Genomic DNA, 20,078 nt, shown 5'->3' with positions numbered 1-20,078 from the left:
CACCGGAGGACACAGGATTTTTTTCAGATTACCTGTCTCATGCACTACTGTCAGGATATTATGACTGTTTTATAAAAATAACTTTTTTTAATCATATTTGCTGCATTTCTATGGACTTCAGCTTTAATGGTGGGCCACGGGCCAAAAGCAAACACCTATTATATTGTATTGTTGAGATGCAAAGTGGTACTAAGATCCCGAGTTTCCTTAACTGAAATTCCTTTTTGTCCGTGTGCCGCTCTCTCTGTATCCCCATTTTTTCTTACCTCACTCGCACCAAACTAACTTCCTGCGCAAAGTGTCACTCTGCCCGCCATGCTCAGATTATGAAAAATAATTAAGAAAAAGTGATCCTACATATTTAAATATCCGGTGTGTAGGATCTGGCGGTGAGGTGAGGAGATTGCAACCAGCTGAAGACTCTCCCGTGTGCCAAGCGTGTTGGAGAGCTACGGTGGCTGACGCGAAAACGCAAATTTGCTGTAAGAGTAAGATAAGATAAGTCTCTGCTGTACTCTGCTCCTCTGCCTGCCTGCTTGCCTTCACTCACACAGCACGCTCGTTCTCGCTCTTTCATTCCACTCTCACGTGCATGCGTGCACACTACACACTGCAGAAGAGTTCGTAGCTCTGAGAATATCTAGTGAATGTACAGTGGACGTTTGTGCAGAAATAACTGCTGCAGCTCCTCCAGACCAACAGAGGTTTTCCGTGTCTTGTGAAGTGACGGGACTCCGCAGCGAGAAACGTTATCGTCTCCGACCAAAACTCTGATGTCTCCCCTGTTCCCTCCGGCCGCGGTCTAGAGGTTGAGGCAGGAAAAGCCAACACTAGGATGAGCATTGATTCATGGAGAGACCTCCGTCTGGTCAGCTAACATTACTGCCAAGCAGGTGAAATATAGAGTGGTATTGTGGTTTTAGCTGACGTGTGTCGCCTCACTGTGTTGAGCGACGCTCGTTCATGTCTATGTAGAGCGAGCACAAGCGCAAGCAACAGGATGCTGACTTTCGTTGACTTTACGGCCACAGGTGTCGCTGTTAACAAGCAATTTCTGCTTCTTACATCGAGTCTGATTTGTCCGTTCTGGGCTACTGTAGAAACATGGCGGCTCAACATGAGAAATCACCATCACACATCAGCTGATACATTTCTACCTTGATTTCAAATGTCAGTATTCAAAGTTTGACTAACGAGCATAGGCGATAAAATTACACGCGTTTCTCAATAGACGCTGTGTGATGTGTGTTATTGCTGCACAGCCACAGAGTCAAATGGAGCTACAAGCTTCCACCATATGGCTAAGCAGTCTTCAGCCCGTACTCTGTGGATCCCAGCAGCACCAGAGGAATTCTGTGCATCTGTCCAGGTCCAGCTGTGAGGAGTCCCCGTGTTCGGAGACGCCCAGGGTGGAGGGGTGGGGGTTGTTGTGTGTGTGTGTGTGACGACTTTCGATGCTGGCTAATTCAACAAAGTTTCAATACAGTGGCCAACCACACATGTCTGAAATATTTATCAGGGGCTTGACAAAAAGATGAAAAATAAATGAAAGTCTTTTTTCATGGTCTTCCAGATTTTCAAAGATTGTTTCATTAAATTTACATGAGAATTTCATTTCATGTGTGCACAATCTATAATGGTGCTCCACCATAGCATAGTGTGTGTGTGACCAGCGAGAATCTGTTGACCACTTGGCAATGGATTTACCAAGTTTCTGCTGTGTGGAGGAGAGCAAGTGGCCCTCGTATTTATTAATACTATGGAGCTCATGCTTTTCGTCTAATCAGTGGTGGAATGTCATAAAAAAAAGTACATATACTCAAGTACTGTATTTTAGTAAAATTTGAGGAACTTCACTTGAGTCTTTTCTTTTCTGCTACTTTGTACTTCTACTCTGCTACATTTCAGAGGGAAATATCGTACTTTTTACTTCACTACATTTATCTCACTACAGTTACTTATTACTTATTTTTTAGTAAGATTTTTGCACATAAAACATTGATGAAAACAGCTGAAATAATTAATTGACTAATTCATTGATATAAATGAATTGCCATCTATTTTGATTTTAATCTTTTAAATTCTTTTTCATGCAAAAATATATATATTTTTTAATACTTTTATTGCAAACTACTCATGAATTATACATCCACAAAATGTCCAATATGTTTTTTTATAGAATTTTAGGGAAAGAAAATTTAAGAATAAATGAGGATTTGCTGCTTTTCTTTTTAATTATTTTTTTGTATTTATTTTGAAATTTACAATTACAATTTTGAAAGATTTCCAAACCAAACAATCAATCAAGAAATAAAGAAAATAATCAGCAGATTAATCCATAATGACAATAGTCATTAGTTGCAGCCCTGTGTAATATGCAATTAGCTCAACACATCCAGCTTCAACATTAAAATGCTGATTACATGTTAATGCATGAGTAATAATAATCTAATGATATAATATATAATAGTATAACAGTCACGGGGGACCTTTATCTGCATTGATTACTTTTACTTTTAATACTTTAAGTACATTTTTATGATTATACTTGCATACTTTTAATTGTGTAAGTATTTAAGTGCAGGACTTTTACATGTAAAAGAGTATTTTCACAGTGTGGTATTAGTACTTTTACTGAAGTAAAGGATCTGAGTACTTCTTCCACCTCTGTGTCTAATAAAAAGGATGTATTGCAGTAACAGATTTTCCTGTTGAGTCCTCTGCTGTGTTAATCACTAACAGGAAGGGAGGCAAAGCTTTCAGGTTTTTTGAACATGAGACTCAGGATACTCTCTGTGTTGCCCAACTTCCGTGAGGCACATCAAGCCTCAGGAACATTTCAGGACAACGAGACTTGAGGCAAAATATTATAGAGATTATTATTTTCATTGTTAATTAATCTGTCTTGATTAATCGACTAGTTGTTTGGTCTATAAAATGTTAGATAATGGTGAAAAATGTTTCCCAAAGCCCAAGATCACATCCTCAAATGTCTTGTTTTGTCCACAACTCAAAGATATTCAGTTTACTGTCATAGAGGAGTAAAGAAACCAGAAAATATATATATATATATATATATATATATATATATATATATAAAAAATAAAAAAATACTCAAACCGATTAATCAATTGTCAAAATAGTTGGCGATTAATTTAATAGCTGAAAACGAATCGATTAATTGTGGCAGCTCTAGAGATGTGCATATAAAGCTCTTAACAAAGTGATAGTTGGAGCCATTTCAGTGGTGACCAAGGAGCGGCGCTGTGGGCAGCCATCGTAGACTAATTTGATTCAGGTGTGGTCAATGTTTTTTGCCCGTGAGCGAAGGTAATGATGGTGGTGTTTTATTTGAAGAGATGAAGCCTACTTTGGCAAGTTTTTTGTTGACAACAGAGGACAAAAGGGCCACGCATTGGAAACACGCCATCTACACCGGAGACACGCGTGCAACTACTGACCAAAACAAACGGTGCGTCAACAGTGATCACACTTTCCTCTGTGGATTAGATGAGAAGGAAGATCAAGTGGGCAAATCAGTGTTGGAAATTAACTTTTTTGGTCCACCTGTCACACCTGCCACTGGTAGATTTTGTAATCTACCAGCCACTCAATAGATTACAATTGTTTTTTTTGGCTGGTGAGTGAAGCAAATCTAGCAGCCACTTGCATATTGTATCAGCATTTGGCTGGTGGTAATTTCAAACCCTGGGGCAAATGCCACAATACGCTAGAGATAAACTTACTATTGATGTGTTTCAATTCTGAAACATAAACAAATGTGCACATGAGGGCAACATTTCAATTTATTAGAAAAAAACAACACAATTTTGGCAATGCAATTAATTGTAACAAACAAGAGCAATTGTTGACATACAGTATATGAGATAGATGTTAAATGTTCATCCTCAAAGTCTTACAAAAAGGATGCTAATCGCTATAAAACGAATGTAAACAGAGATCACTGCTTCATCTGCAACACATGTTCAAACACATAACATGGTGCTTAACGCTCACACTGAACCACAAGGCAACAGTAAAATGAACGTCCAAACAAAAACAGTCAAACTGCTGAAAACAATTTGAATACATAATGCAAACTGTTGGGAACAATTTGCAGAACAATTTCTCCATACAGAAAAAAAAACTTTCAGTCTCTCACCACAAAGATTACTGTGAATAAGGATAAATAAATATATATATGGCTGCATTTCAGACATTTTCAAAATCGATATTAAGACTTCGTCGCAGTGTAGTCGCAATCGTCTTTAAGTAAGGAAACATCAGACTGGTTATAAAGAGATTAATTAATCAATTAAAATGAACTGTTGGACACAATCGGTGGACAAAATACCAGAAACACCTGCTCAATATAATGTAATCTAACACACATCTCTGCATTTAGAAAATTTGTGAAGCTTATTATTTTTTGGGGCTTTTGGGTGAGACTATGTCACAGAGTTGTTGATCCAATTGGGAGGCCATTATTTTCAGCAATAGTGTGAAGTGCTCCTGCTATTTTGTCCACCCACTGCAACAAAGAAAATATTTTAGATGTATGGATTTCTCCAGAGCGGAAATGTTTATCTCAACTCAGTTCAAAACAACATCCATAGAGGAATAATCAGGACGAGGAGCCGCGCTTAACGTCCACATCCAAAAGTCTTGTTCCAGTTTTCATACAGCTCCAAGTCCTTTGATGAGACGCTGGGTCGTACCGTCTTCAGGGCCTCCTGGAAGTCGATGTAGAGGATTGGTCGCACCTGATCTGCAGTGATGGTGGCGATGTCGCTGAGCTGGATGCTGCGGATGGGCCCCAGCGCTGCCTCTCGACACAGCTGAGTCATGTCAGCCCCTGAGAAGCCCTCGGTGGCGGCTACCACGCTCTCCAGCTCCTGCTCTCCCAGCTGGTTCTTCTCTTGAGTCATGAGGTTAATCACGATCTGCCGACGGGCGGCTGCTTCAGGCAGGGGGATGTATAACCTCTTAGCCAGGCGTCGTCGGGCGGCCTCGTCTATCTCTTGAGGCCGGTTGGTGGCGCCCACCACCAGGATGCGGTCCTCGGCTGCCGTGGCTGCTCCATCCAGCTGAACCAAGAACTCGGTCTTTATCCTACGCGATGAGTCGTGCTCCCCGTCTGTCCGCTGAGACAACAGCGAGTCAATTTCGTCAATGAAAATGACAGCAGGCTGGTGGCAGCGGGCGATGGCAAACAGGGCTCGCACCATTTTTTCTCCTTCACCCACCCACTTGGATGTGAGCGATGAAGCACTGATGCTAAAGAAGGTGGCACCTGACTGGCACGCTATGCATTTTCCTATCAGAGTTTTTCCCGTCCCTGGGGGTCCAAACAACAGGATGCCTTTGGGGGGACCACGGAGGCCAGTAAAGATGTCAGGGCGCAGCATAGGCCAAACCACAATCTCCTTTATGGTGGTCTTGGCAAACTCCAGGCCTGCTATATCGTCCCAGGAAACAGGAGGCCCGTGGTCCATGATCTCACTCATGATCAGCTCGATTATCTTTGGCTCAAAGTTTTTCAGACGCTCATCCAGGATCTGAGGTTCCTGATTGGAATTACGGCTCACCCCTCCTTCTTCTTCCTCTTCCTGTCTTGGAATAGGTGACACAAATTTAGAAAATGTGCCTCGAGGCCTGTTGGCACCCAGAGATTTCTTCAGAGTTGCTGCCATCCCAGCGGGCTGACCTCTTTGGGGCTGGTTGGAGTGTTTTCTCTGTTGATCAACAAAAAACTGCTCACGAGCCGTTTTAAAGTTGCTTCCAGCTCGCGGGTCACTGCCTGCTTGACCTCCGTGTTGCCCCCTGCCACCATCCCCTCCATCTGGGTTGTAAACATTTTTCCGCTTAGATGGGTTGGAGGTGGGGAAAAAGGAGGACTGATAGGTTTGTGTGCCCCCTGCAGGGCTGGGGTTTCCCTGTGGAAGAACTGAAGAAGAATGACTAAAGGCAGACGGTGGTCGGGCTGGAGGTCGGGAGAACGAGTTAGGATTACCCGACATCCCCTCAGAGCCTCTTGGCCTCTCTAAAGTAGTAGCAGGATTACAGGTTATGTTTTTAACCTCTGTTTTAGGCTGAGGTGGACCTACAGGTTTGAACAATGACCTGCTCTCTTGTCCCACAGGTATGTTAACATCTCCAGGTGCCACCAGGGAGCCTCCTCCCCCCGTCCCTGCCTGATTCATCCTCTGCACGCAGGGCAGCTCCAGCACACTCTCCGTGGTCAGCGACGACTCCCATTTGTCACTGTAGTTCCTCTGACTGCGGGCCAGATGCAGCGCGCTGTCTGCATAGTTGTTAAGCCCTGTGCGGGGGTCATCCGAGTCAAGCACTGCGGCGTAGCGCTCCGAGTAGGTCCTGAGCAGGCTGGCCATGCCGGCCTGAGAGAGCTGGGAGCTTGCCCATGCATACTGAATGGAGAGGATGTGGGCCCGGTAGGCATCGGCCGTCTGTTCAGGTGTACAGTTGCCAGATGAAATGTCAAAGGACCTCCTCTGCCATTCGTCCAGGTGTGCTCCACTCATGCCTGGCCTGCTCCAGTCTGATGAAGGAGAGGGGACAAAAGCTATTAAAAATACATGACCTCAGTAAAAGCCAAGGTATGCACCATCCCTGAAAAGTTATATATGTACAGGCATATGATAAGCATCTGTGCATTAAGACCCTCCTGCCTGGTAAATGTCTTTGCAACTCCACACCTCAATGTTTAAAGCAGAGATAACCTCTACCAGGGTCTGAAATTAGCACCCGCCACCAGCAAAATGCGGGTAAATTGTTGGCAGTGGCAGATGAAATCATCAGGACATCCGCCACTTTGGCAGGCAGGGAAAATGCTAGTGATGGAATAGAGAACGGTAGTTGTCCGCTTCCTTGGCATCTCATGCCTCTGTCTCAATCGATTCCTTTTATTGATGCTTTCCCACAGTTACGCACGCCGTATCATTACGCACGCCATATCATGTTTCAGTTTGTTTTGGACCGGAGACATGGTGAACAGAAAAAAAAAGCGCTCAAAAGCATGGTGCTACTAAACCTGAGGGGCACACCCTATTTTTCCCTGATAAAGCGACACTGTGAACAACAAATTCGTGCTGATATCAACAGGATGAGTGTTCGTAACATTAGCTGTTAGCAGCTAGTGGGCAGCACTGTCCTGCCTGGATAAATAGCAGAGCTACTAACGTTAACGGAGGTGCCATTGAGTTATTATTATGAGACGTTCACGGTCTGCTCAGCAAAATGACCATCGGGCGAAGGTAAATAACAATGTTATCATGATGTGTTCAAATGTAATCTCGTAAAATTAAGTTTTTGGTTTGTAGGAGATGTTTTCACATCAATATAAAATAGATATTAAAGAGGGAATTATGACCTGTTTAACTTCATAACAACTTACTAAGATTTTTTGGTATCAAAGCAAAAATTTAAATATTCATAATCATTTAAATAGTGTGTTTTTATGCAAATAACCACTATAGATGACAATAACAAAGTACAGTACAGTACTGTGTACAGTAACCTCCCTCCCCCCAAAATTAGGATACCCCGGAAGCTACGGTGTAATTGAAACACTGTAATTTACCGTGTATATAATGTTGTTGTTTTTTTATCAACATTGCTCCTCTTGTGTTCTTATCCTATGGGTTAACAGTTCCATATCATATATTTCAATCACAATTTTCAGCCATCCATCTTGTGTAGGTGGTTCTGCCTTACACCATCTCTTCGTAATGGCCTTCTTACAGGCCGCCAACAACACTTTCAGCAGGTATCTGTCTTCTCTTAACACAGTATTTCCAGTCATATTACCAAAATACAGTACTATACATGACTTGGGTATATCATAGCCCAGAATTTTGCAAATAACCTTATGAACATTTCCCCAAAACTGTGCAACTTCAGGGCAAAGCCAAAATATATGTGAATGATTTACATTTATGGCCCCACTATATAACAATAATTTTTATGAAAATAATAATAATAATTTTTATGAAAAATATGTCGAATATTGAATGACTTCAGATCTAAAATGTTATTCCCTCATTTAGCGCAGAGATTTCAAAAGTGGCAGATGAAAATTTCTGAGTGGAAGACACAAAAAAATATACTTGTCAGCCACAGTGGCAGGAAGTGAACAAAGTTAATTTCAGACCCCTGACCTCTACACACATAGAGGTAACTGTAACTGTTCATCTGTGAAATGTTTCAAAAGTCGCTTAAAAGGTCATTTAATTGCTGTCTTGCAATGGTCCTGCAGGACATTCCTGACAGGAAGTACAAATGGACCCAAGCTGTTGCCTAGCAACGCAATTCTGTTGCAATTCCGTCAAATAGCGCTAAAACGGAGCGTTTCAGACAGAGGGTAAATACAGGCATATTCAGGCAGACAGCATGAGGAAAATAAAGGTTTGTTTTTAACATTACAGCATGTAAACATGTTCTAGTAGAAACACAAAATACAAGTATGAACCTGAAAATGAGCATAATATGGGACCTTTAAGATGCCATTCAGTCAACTGACAGGGAGACCTATCTTAGTCTCCATGACAACAGTCTATAGGCTACTAATGTTCAGACAACAGAGGCCACAATACTGAGGATGACGGACGACACTTACTATTAGGGATATCTTCTGATATTATGATAAAATAAAGAGGTGCTACTCACTACATACACAAGGCTTTTATAATGTTGTTAACGCTGCTGTACTTTAACTCGCAGTTGAGTTGTTCCCGCCGCCTGTTTCTTTTTTTTAGTACGACTTCCGGTCACGTCCCAATTCGTTCTCGTAAAACCTAAACTAGACTTTCAGGCTCGCTTTCATCTAATGTAGGAACCCCAGCCAAAACGAACCATAAGTTTATCCGCATTCAATCTGACAAAACGTTGATTTAGGATGAAAATATTTAAATAATAAAAGAAGCTAAACTGAGCAAGTAAGTTATTTGGAAATATCGGAACGGGACCCCAAAACTACCGAGTGCGCCATAGTGATGGGAATTCCGGCTCTTTTTAGTGAGCCAGATCATTTGGCTCAGCTCACCAAGAAGAGCCGGCTCTTTCGGCTCCCAAACTGCTCTTCGTTTTACCACTTCTGCCTTCTATAATTCAGCCAAATTTAGCTTTAGCTGTTTTGACCTATGATTAATATGTGTGCACATATCACTTAAATTATTCAATATAATTATACTAAACCTTATAATTTCCAAAATACCATAATTTTACATGCTGCTTCGTTTCCGACTGTCACTCATCTTGTCTGCTATTCGTGCACCGCACTCCTCTCTCTTTCTCTCCTCTTCTCCCTCCTGCTTTGTACCTCTAGACCGTCAGTGCGCCGTGCACCCTCGCCCCTCCCTGCTTGATGGTTTGATCCTTGTCTGTCATCACCTGATTGGTCGCACGGACATCATTAACACAACATTCAGTCACAGTCAGTGCATGGAGTGCCCGTGGCGCGTAGAAGATCATCATATCATTCTGCCTTGAATTAATTAAAGAAAGAAAAAAAAAAACGGCTCTCGGACGGGAGCCGGCTCCTATCGTTCACTTAAAAGAGCCGGCTGAAAGAGACGACTCGTTCATGAAATACACATCACTAGTGCTCTATTTATTCCTTCCGGGTCCGCCCAGAGAACAGTTCCGACCTGTTAATTTGTTATTATTCATTATTAATTATTAATTGTCCACGTAAATCTTCTTGATTGATGACGATACATTATAAACTACAAGGCAGTCTTACTGAGTTTTTCTTGAGTTTTAAAATGTATATTCTGTGGTTTGTTTTAACACAACGATCCGATCTGCTAACTTGTTAGTGAGGTCTACGACCGCCATCTGGTGGCCACAACGCGCCTAAATAAATGTAACGTTAGCGTGTCGCTTTATCGTGTTGCATTCTGGGAAATGTAGTCCCACCTTTGGTTGAAACTCAGTCGGGCACTGGATTCTGACATACATTATTCCTAAAAAAAGTATACGTTTACATAAATTGCATTCCAGAGTGTGTTTTATTTCCTTGTATTGCGTATGAGAAACATTTAAATTTGAATTATTCTTAATATTAGTGTACGCGTAAACTACACTACCCACAACCGTTGAGCACGCTGTCGACGTTGGATGTCATCGACTGCTGAGCTTCAGAGAAGCTTCGCTTTATCGTGTTGCATTCTGGGAAATGCAGTACCACCTTTGTTGAAATTCAGTCAAATTCCGATTCTGACATACATTATTTATAAAAGAAAGTAGTCGTTTACATAAATTACATTCCAGAGTGTGTTTTATTTTTCCTTGTATTGTGTATGAGAAACATTTAAATATCAATTACTCTTAATATTAGTGTACGCGTGAACTACACTAACCACAACCGTTGTGCTTTTTGTCGACAGCGATTGCTGAGCTTCGGAGGAGTGTCGCTTTATCGTGTTGCATTCTGGGAAATGCAGTACCACCGTTGGTTTAAATTCAGTCAAATTCAGATTCTGACATACATTATTAATAAAAATAAAGTATTCGTTTACATAAATTACATTCCAGAGTGTGTTTATTTCATTGTATTGTGTATGAGAAACATTTAAATATCAATTACTCTTAATATTAGTCTACGCGTGAACTACACTACCCACAACCGTTGAGCACCGTTGAGAACCGTTTTTGTTTACGCTGTCGACGTTAGATGACAGCGACTAGCTGAGCTTTCAGAGAAATAAAGCAGTCGCCGCCGGGTTGGGGGGGAATAGGCTGCGTTTTGTGATATTTGTGTAGCTAACTAGGTAGTTAGTTAATGTTTCTCACTATATTTGGTGTTAAAGGCTCTGTCTGTGAGGAGAGATACCGGATAAAGGGTTTCCAGGATAGCTGTTCATACTAGTTATCAACCCATAACAGGAGCCAGCAGCAGCAGCAGCAGCAGTCAGTCAGTCACACCCTTGTCTGGGGGTTTAGTGAAGGAACCCCGTCTGTGCAGCAGCTTTAAATAGCTATCCTTCACATGTTACAGTGTTTTATACTTATTAATGTTAGCCCCAGCCTTTTGAATGGGAGTATTGTGAGTTAAAACTGGATATGACTGACTCATCATCATGGCACGGACAGAGGAGATAACCCTGAACTGGTCTGTCTGCTGCAGTGACAACCAGACAGCATCATAACTAGCTCAGACAGCTAAGTTATTACATTTTATTATTATAGACTCCCCCACTCGGCAGTGGCATTATGAATACCCCGATGTACACATTTGTCACGCGTGACGACAACAGCACTGTTTATGCAGAAGTTTCCAAAATCCTCCTCTCGACTGGACAATGGAAGAGGCTGAAAAGAGACAATCCCAGGTTCAACTTAATGCTTGGTGAACGGAACAGACTGCCCTTTGGACGTCTGGGTAAATATCTTATGTCTTATTTCATAGGATGCTTGACAGCAGACAGAAAACAAGTCTGCTATATTTGGTGTGCACACCCACTCAGGATGAGACAGCTGCTGTGACTGGGCAGGGCTCCCAGGCATCCTGTGGAAAGATTGTGTCTCTCATTTAGATGTGTGTTTAGTGTGTTTTAATGCATTAAAACAAAATGTGCCCCTCACTTGGACTTTACAGGTCATGAACCAGGACTGGTGCAGCTGGTGAATTACTACAGAGGAGCAGACAAGCTTTGCAGAAAGGCATCCTTGGTCAAGTGTGTATCTGTCTTTTTAAAATGAAAAATCTGCATCTTTTTACTTTTTTCCACTTTTTATTGCTTTTCCGCAAGTTACATCCCACAGAACAAAGACATCAGAAACAAACAAGAAAACAGTAGTAACAATAAAACTAATAAGACCACAGGGAAAAAAACAACAACAAGAAATTAAAGGGACTGTTTGTAAGAAACAGAAATGCTTGTTAACAGCGACACGTGTGGCCGTTAAGTCAACGAAAGTCAGCGTCGGGCTCGCACTTGTGCTCGCTCTACATAGACATTAACGAGCATCAATCAAAACAGTGAGGCGACACACGTCAGCTAAAACCACAATATCACTCTATATTTCACCTGCTTGGAAGTAATGCAAATGCGAGCGCGCAAATGTGAACGCACATGGGACACCGACCCGGGTGATTTATATGTGTAAGAAGTTACAAACAGTCCCTTTAAATCTATCTATCTATCTATCTATCTATCTATCTATCTACAATGCTTGTGACTCTCATACAACATGACAATAACATCTTACATATAACGTTATCAGCCTCTCCTTAGTTAATCCTTCAATACTGTATTCATGTATTCATGCCCCATATTTCCAAAAATATCTCCTGTCTGTTCAGTTTAACAATTAATTAATTGTTCCTAGTTGGCTATTTTGGTAATTTCTCCCACCCATTCATTAAAAGGGATTATATTTTTTGTTTTCCAATGTCTGAGCAAAATCCTACAACCTGTAGTAAGGGCCAATCTGCACCATAGAGTCTGCCTGGTCTAGTCTCACTCCCTCTGTTATTATACCTAGCGCAGGTCTCTGTAGCAACTCTGTTCCAAGCACTTTATTGAGGAAAGTTATTATATTTTCCCATAAGTTCCAAGTCATTTGGCATTCATAAAGCATGTGTAGGAGTGTGCCTCTGCTCCTATCACAGCTCCAGCATGTATTTGAATCCCGTAGTTTCAGTCTTGCCATCTTACAGGGAGTCCAATAACCCCTATGAATGATCCTATATGTAATTAACCGAGTCTGTTCTTCCCTTGACGTCCTATGCCGGGACCCCACAGTTTCTTTCCACGTCTCATTAGCTATCTCCCCTTCTAGATCCTTTTCCAAAGTTCTCTTGAGACCATCAAGTTTTGGTGGATGAGACTGTCTCATTAGACACATTTTTATCTTTTGCTGGCATTCATGTTACTAATGTTCAAATGAATTATTCAAAGGGAGTTGCATTAGCTGACCATTTCCCTTCTTTTACCATTAGGCTAATAAAGACCAGCCCAGAGCTGTCCGACTCCTGTAACTGGCTTCCAGAGTCCTACATCATCTATCCTACTAACCTCAACACCCCTGTTGCTCCAGCTACGAATGGCATTAGCCATCTGAAGAACAATCCCAAGACGGATGAGCGAGAAGTCTTCTTGGCCTCCTATCACTTGAAAAAAGAAAGTGGGGAGGGCACAGTGTGGATAGCCAAGTCTTCTGCTGGAGCTAAAGGTAAAATCTTATTGGTTGTAAATCCAAGATACAAGTAAGCCTTAGTGAGCCATTTTCCCTTTGGTGCCTTCTTAAATTATATTAACTTGAATCAATTAGATTATATACTCTTTCTGAGCTATTTTGTAGAGTTTTGCTCTGCTAAAGGCCAACATTTCCTATTGATAAATCCCCTTTTATGTGCTTGTATTGTTTACAGTTTTAAAATGTGGTATTAGTGGCAGCTTTACATGTTTGTTTTTATTGTAACAGGTGCTGGTATTTTGATATCCCATGATGCTAATCAGCTGCTGGAGTACATTGATAATCAGGGACAGGTTCATGTTATTCAGAAGTACCTGGAGAAACCTCTGCTTCTGCAGCCGGGACATCGGAAGTTTGACATCAGGCAAGTATTTTATGTTTAACCCACAGAGGATGATGTGCTAGTCTGTCTGAACGTTGTAACAGAGGCTGTTATTGTGTTATGCTACTGCTATAGGAGCTGGGTGCTTGTGGACCATCAGTACAATATCTATTTATACCGGGAGGGTGTGCTGCGGACGTCCTCGGAGCCCTACAACAGCTCCGACCTCCAGGATATGACCAGCCACCTGACCAACCACTGCATCCAGAAGGAGCACTCCCACAACTACGGACGATACGAGGAGGGGAACGAGATGTTCTTCGATGAGTTCAGGCTGTACCTGCTCAACACTCACAACGTCGTCCTGGAGACCACCATATTACCTCAGATCAAGCAGGTCATAAAGTAGGTCCTTCTGGCTTTTTTCTTTTATTTTTGGATCTCATCTAGGGCTGCAACTAACAATCATTCTCACTGTCAATTAGTGTGTCGATTATTTTCTTGATTAATCAAATAGTTGTTTGGTCTATAAAATGTCAGAAAATGGTAAAAAAAAAAATATCGATCAGTGTTTCCCAAAGTTTCCCAGTGTCTTGTTTTGTCGATAACTCAAAGATATTCAGTTTACTGTCAAAGAGGAGGAAAGAAACCAGAAAATATTCACATTTAAGAAGCTGGAATCAGAGAACGAATTGCATTAATCATTGCAACTATAATCTCATCTAATAGAAAGCATAGCTTAGCTCTCACACATCACATTGAAAGCTGAAATACATAATGTTTTTTTTTTTTAATTTACATATCAGTCACCTACTGTATCCATACACAAAAACTAGCATATTTGTGTGGTTGAAGACATTCTTCAAACGCTACTTTTGAAAATGACTGACTGAGTTGTCAAGTCAAAATAAAATGTTACCAAAACTTTTTACCCAAAATTTGAATCAAGAGAGCACGGCTTTCACTTCCACGTTGTGCTATATTCTGCTAATCAACAAACCTTTGCAGCAAAATCTGACTTAAAAGTATGGTTCTTCAACTGAATTAGGTTCCTTTTTCTTTTTGCAGACGAGAAAAACAAGTAATATACAGTAGGCCTATATTAATCTTCTACTTTTCAAATCTGGACCGCAGCTGCAACATTCAGGAACGTTTTTTTACAGGCTGCCGCTGTACTGTAGGGTGTGTGTGTGCAGCAGCATGACAGCTCCCCAAAAGTGAAGCCAAAACATCACAGTTGATAGAGTTATTTACAAACAAAGCACGCATTTTAAACGTCAATATTGCAGTCGAACATGTTATTTTAATTGTAGGAAGCCAAAATCGTGATCACAATTAATATTCTATTAATATTAGTATATATATAGTATTTAATATTACTAATTGTGATGTATTACTTTGTAGATAGCCATTTAAGTCGGATCTCCTCTCTAATTAGCTCCCTTATGTTTTGTGAAAATGTGACTTAGGTATCTATCAAACAAATCATAGCTACTGCCACTTAAAGGAAAAGGTGGGTCCTGGGCAGGAAGCATTGTTATTGTGCATTTCCTTTTCAAATGGCAGTAAAGGTCTTAAAAGGTCAGAAACTTTCCTAATGAATTGTATCGAGTGTTTGCACACGGCAGGAAGTAGGTGTTTGTTGAGCTGCCAGATGATTGGAAATGATTTTGCTGTCTGGTTTCATAGGAGCTGTCTAACGTGTATTGAGCCGACAATCAGCACCAAGCACCTGTCCTACCAGAGCTTCCAACTCTTTGGATTTGATTTCATGGTGGACGAGAGCTTCAAAGTGTGGCTCATTGAGATCAACGGAGCTCCAGCCTGTGCACAGTCAGTAACGTTCTTTCTTAGTGTCCCTTTCAGTTTGACTTTTTAGCTTTTACCACTGTTTTTCCATTGAGAATTCATACAGCGTAGTGTCTCCTTCTGTTTTCACATCTATTCCTGCAGTCTGTATTTAGACAGACTTTTTTGGCCTCTGTTGACAAAACGGAGAAGAAAAACTTTGAATCTATTTCCCTAATTTATGTAAAAATGTCTTTGGTGAAATGTTTGAATGTTTGTTTGTTGTTTTTATTCCATGGAGGGTCGGAGTCAGAAATAGGAAGGCTTTGAAAATGTTACCATTGTTTCAAAGCTAGACATTTGAATTTTGCTCCTTTCTGAAACTTTGACTCTTCAGTGAACTTGACGTTTTTTAATGCAAACTTGTCATGGGAATTAATTTCCTATGCTAGATATTAAATATGTCACAGCTAGCTGTGGCTGTGAGTAGACTTAAATCAAACTCATTAACCTCTTCCACTCCACCCCTTTCTTTCCCGATTTAGTCGTTTTTAGGGGAGACAGGGGGTCTTTAAGGAGAGATAACAGGTCAGCAGTAGATATCACATAGAAGTGGTGTACATCATCCGAAAGCTGGGAACCTGAAGATTAATTTAAGATGCAGCTCAGTATTGTGTGCCAAGTTGTTGTAGTCTATTCAAAGGAAAGTAGTCTAATTCTTTTAATAGTCTAGTAAATCAGAAATTAAAAGAAATCATTAATTAATTAATACAAAAAAAATTGTTTAACAGGGCTGAGAACATGATGATATAAGTTTGTGATGTCCATCCCCATGCTCTATTATGTCTCATAAGTTGTTTCAACGATTTTTTGGGTTGATACTATTTGCTACACAAATTTGGTGCTAAATTAAAAATGTTTTTACCGCTCTAGAATTGATAAAAATGATCAATAATCCCTCTAAAATGTCACATTAAGACACCAAGACCTTGAGGAAGACCATAGAAAAAGCCATGCTGTGATTTGGAATCAATTTTGAAATCAAAAAACATTTGGAGATTTCTGCAAGAATTGCATTTTTCGGCAATTGGATGGCGAGCACTTGTGTTGTGTAAGCTGTTCAGAAACCCCCTTATTGTCAATCTACCTAGGAAAGCCATCCATCCTCTGAATGTTCTAGGTCTTGAGTTTGTGGTTGTAAAGTTTCATGAGGCTGTGATTATCCTAGAGGTCACCATAGGTCATTTTATACAGTGAGGTCAAGTTCCAAAAAAAAAGTCTCACTACAATGAAATGGCTACTATGGGCACTAACATCATCACACATGAATACAATTGGACTCATTGGCCCTTCTGCTAGCATGGCATGGTTGGTGGTTCCAATGGATTCCTGGTTTTCTAGTTTCATCTGATACCAGTATCTTCCCTCTGGCTCTAAAGCTACAAAAGTGTGAGGGCAAGTTGACACTCCTATTATCCCTTCCCCGTCTAGGAAACTATATGCAGAGCTATGTCAAGGTATCGTGGATGTGGCCGTTTCCAGCGTCTTCACCCTGAACAGTGGCGGTGACTCCTCTTCTGCTTCCTCTTCACCTTATTCTTCCTCTCCTTCCTCCACGTTCACCACCAACTCCTGCTCCTCTCCCAAACTGAGAGGGCCTCTTCACGTGGGCCCTTTCACTAGACTGTAAGTGTACACACACACACACAGATATCCCTCTCGTCTCCTCCGTACAGCTTCTTCATGCTCTGTCCTCACTCCTGAACTCTACCTGAGAAGTAGCACATGCCAGCGAGCCCAGCCTTTAATTGTACCTTGCCTGTCACGCCTGGAGGGAGTCTCTCTTTCTATGGAGATCACAGAGCTGCAGAAGCTGCTCTCCTGATTATGCATATTATGAATGTGAGGATGGTGATGAATGGATGGACAAACTTTCTGAGAGTTTCTGAATTGAGGACAGACGTCCCTCCATCTCAGTCCCATCATCAGTTTCTCCGCAAGCAGAGTAATGGAGGTCTGAAGGATGCAGAGACGCTCCCACTGAGACTGTAGTGCCTTACATTTCCAGCCACGCTCCCTTAAAAAGACTGCCAGTTAGCTTGCTCTGTTACTGTGACTTGTACTTGTTCTATAAGCCTTTGCACTGTTGCTCAGTAAAGTCAATGCTGTTATGATCTGTCCACAAGAATTAGCATAAAAAGAATTACTTCACAATTGAGATCATGGTGAATTTGTGAAATTTCAAATGCTATTTTTGTCATCAGACACATTTTTTATTGCAGCTTACCTACAGCTGTCTGTACCCATTAGTTTCATTTAGGAATGCTAACAGCGATCAAGAATTGTCTAAACTTAAAAAAGACTAACATACTAACCCAATGTGTCTGATGAGCTAAACATTCAAGACGTCAAGGTTTGCCTTGAAAATCAACATTCCTCTTAAAAGAACAGTGTGTAACATATGGCGCCATCTAGTGGTGTGGTTGCAAATTGCAACCAACTGACTACCCCTCCGCTCACTCCTCCCTTTCCAAGACTGCGCTAACATGAGCCACTGAGTGCAAAACCGTGGTAACACTTGTCAATCGCTTTAAATTATTTAATCATGATTAATTGCATGATTGTCCATGACCAATCGCAAATTAATCGCACATTTTATATCTGTTCAAAAAGCACTTTAAAGGGAGATTGTAAAGTATTTAATAGTCTTATCAACATGGGAGTGGACAAATATGCTGCTTTATACAAATGTATGTATATATTTATCATTGGAAATCAATTAACAAAAGAAACCCTCACAGGTACTGCATTTAGCATAAAAAATATGCTCAAATCATAACATGGCAAACTCAAACAACAACAGCTGTCAGTGTGCTGACTTGACTATGACTTTCCCCCAAACTGCATGTGATTATCATAAAGTGGGCATGTCTGTAAAGGGGAGACTCGTGGGTACCCAATGAACCCATTTTCATTCACATATCTGAAGGTCAGAGGTCAAGGAACCCCTTTGAATATGGCCATGATGAATTTGCAGTAACGCTTTATTACCGTGTTAACTTTGACAGCCCTAATAATAACACTACTTTAGGAGAAACAGAAGTCAGATTGTGGCTGGCGGTACCACGGTTATGCCCTCTGCGGCTCATGTTACCGCAGTTTCACAAGCGTGTCGGAGAACTACGGTGGCCTTCAGGTAACGTAAAAACGTGAAAGGCTCTCTCTAGAGCCAGTGTTTGGTTTGTCCATTCTGGGATACTGTCCCGCTCCCTATGTAGATATGAAGGGCTCATTCTAAGCTAATGAAAACACAACGATTCTTAGTTTCAGCTGATTATACACTAATGAAAAAATAGTTATAAAATATGATATTACATTTCTGCTAATAGATCCCCCGAAATGTTACACACTGTTCCTTTAACTTAGCCGCGTGGACACAACATTTTATTTACATTCAGGGCAGTTGGGTGATATAAGGGAACAGGGAGACCGTCCTTCATCTAAACACAGGTTTAAGTCCGTCCCAACAGGTGTCCCTGACCTCTGACTTCTGTACAGCAGAGAGGAAAGAGAAAAGAAAAAACTCCTATAAGTAATAAAGTATTAGCCTACATTATTCTGTTTTCAACTGATTCTATACAAAATAGTCCAGCTGAAGACATGTTTGGTGTTTCATTTGTCATTTGAAGAGAGCATGTTTGTGTGAAAGCATGTAGTAGAATGCATCCTCATACTCAGCTGCATCTTTTGCCCCAGTTTGTAAAGAGCTGCCCTAAAGTCTGTTTTATTTCTGATGTCTGAAAAGCTAGACTGTCATCGTTGTCAAGTGTTGTCAACAAGTGTGTGGATTATGTTTTTGAACTGTTATGTAATGAAAGTAGAGTAGATTTTACAAAGTGTGTTAAAGACCCCATGGAATGAAGCAAACAAGATAACAGAGCTGATGGAGACAGAAAAACAGACGCTACTTCATGATTTTTACTCTGCTGTTGTAAAACATACTGTGTCCAATGTGTTATTACCAAAGAAAAGTCAGTGGACAGCTAGGCAGGTCTTCATCCCGTCACTGCCTCTTCTTCAGTTACTGTCCGAACTGCTTTTTACACTTTTTTATTTCTATCAGAGTTGCATTTTATGACCGTTTCTTTTCTTTTTTGTTTCATGGGGTCCTCAAACTATTTCAGTTCTTCACTTTACTTTGGATCAATCTCTTTGTGAATAGACGAGGACATTGGAGGTGTAACTGTCGAAGACGACTCGTGTCTAAATGTATTTTATGTTACTGTTTGTTAGAAAGGATTGTTTGGGTTTTTCCTCAGACATGAAACTTTAAATTTGCTCAAAATTTGTGACAGCTCCATGTCGGGTAGTTGATTTAACCGTTGTGTCTCCAGGGGCTCATTTTAAACACAGAATAAGTCATTACAGGAGCTTTAGTAGTTTCTCATAATGTCAGAATCCTTGCCGTTCCTCTTTTCTAACCTCTTACTTCCCATCTAGTGAGTAACATACGTTAAGGGACACCATCCGAACATTTATTTATGTTTGTAATCGCTGTGTATTTGTGTTTACAAGATGACTCTGGGAAATGAAAGATATGTAAGTGGCTGAAAGTCAGAAAGATGGAGTAGTTACAGAGCAGGTTACACAGTCAAGAAACGGGGTTAATAAAAACATTTATCCCTAAGAACGTATGATGAATTAATTTCTGTCATTTATTACAGAGCCCTGATGTAGCTGAAATGAT

At 40.9% G+C, this 20,078-nt stretch overlaps 2 protein-coding genes across 6 annotated transcripts; one reads left to right on the top strand and one right to left on the bottom strand.

The window, feature by feature from the left end:
• Positions 1-3,789: 3,789 nt before the first annotated feature.
• Positions 3,790-9,486, bottom strand: fignl1 (fidgetin-like 1). Of its 5 annotated transcripts, none has more exons than XM_037783431.1 (3): positions 9,338-9,486; positions 4,327-6,559; positions 3,790-4,071 (listed from the first exon to the last, which is right to left on the bottom strand). In XM_037783431.1, exon 2 carries the CDS (start codon positions 6,540-6,542, stop codon positions 4,644-4,646), a length of 1,899 nt encoding a protein of 632 aa, XP_037639359.1. In that variant the 5' UTR covers positions 6,543-6,559; positions 9,338-9,486; the 3' UTR covers positions 3,790-4,071; positions 4,327-4,643. The 5 variants fall into 5 exon arrangements, with proteins under 5 accessions (XP_037639359.1, XP_037639354.1, XP_037639355.1 ...); XM_037783426.1 differs by lacking the exon at positions 9,338-9,486 and adding an exon at positions 8,636-8,995; XM_037783427.1 differs by lacking the exon at positions 9,338-9,486 and adding an exon at positions 8,686-8,995.
• A 1,197-nt stretch (positions 9,487-10,683) lies between these two features.
• ttl (tubulin tyrosine ligase) lies at positions 10,684-17,428 on the top strand. Its single transcript, XM_037783272.1, has 7 exons — positions 10,684-11,401; positions 11,618-11,696; positions 12,965-13,197; positions 13,450-13,585; positions 13,679-13,948; positions 15,233-15,376; positions 16,823-17,428. Exons 1-7 carry the CDS (start codon positions 11,233-11,235, stop codon positions 17,019-17,021), a joined length of 1,230 nt encoding a protein of 409 aa, XP_037639200.1. The 5' UTR covers positions 10,684-11,232; the 3' UTR covers positions 17,022-17,428.
• The last annotated feature ends 2,650 nt before the right edge of the window (positions 17,429-20,078 follow it).

Source organism: Sebastes umbrosus, chromosome 10, assembly GCF_015220745.1.
Source record: "Sebastes umbrosus isolate fSebUmb1 chromosome 10, fSebUmb1.pri, whole genome shotgun sequence".
Taxonomy (NCBI): domain Eukaryota; kingdom Metazoa; phylum Chordata; class Actinopteri; order Perciformes; family Sebastidae; genus Sebastes; species Sebastes umbrosus.
This window is presented reverse-complemented; position numbering and strand designations above follow the sequence as displayed.

What these genes read in the sequence shown, in the direction of transcription:
- fignl1 (XM_037783431.1), bottom strand. Translation starts at nt 6,542, where the DNA reads ATGAGTGGAGCACACCTGGACGAATGGCAGAGGAGGTCCTTTGACATT.
- ttl (XM_037783272.1), top strand. Translation starts at nt 11,233, where the DNA reads ATGAATACCCCGATGTACACATTTGTCACGCGTGACGACAACAGCACT. An exon ending in AGAAAGGCATCCTTGGTCAA is followed by an intron (nt 11,697 to 12,964) that starts GTGTGTATCTGT and finishes TTTTACCATTAG; the next exon opens with GCTAATAAAGACCAGCCCAG. An exon ending in GGAGCTCCAGCCTGTGCACA is followed by an intron (nt 15,377 to 16,822) that starts GTCAGTAACGTT and finishes TTCCCCGTCTAG; the next exon opens with GAAACTATATGCAGAGCTAT.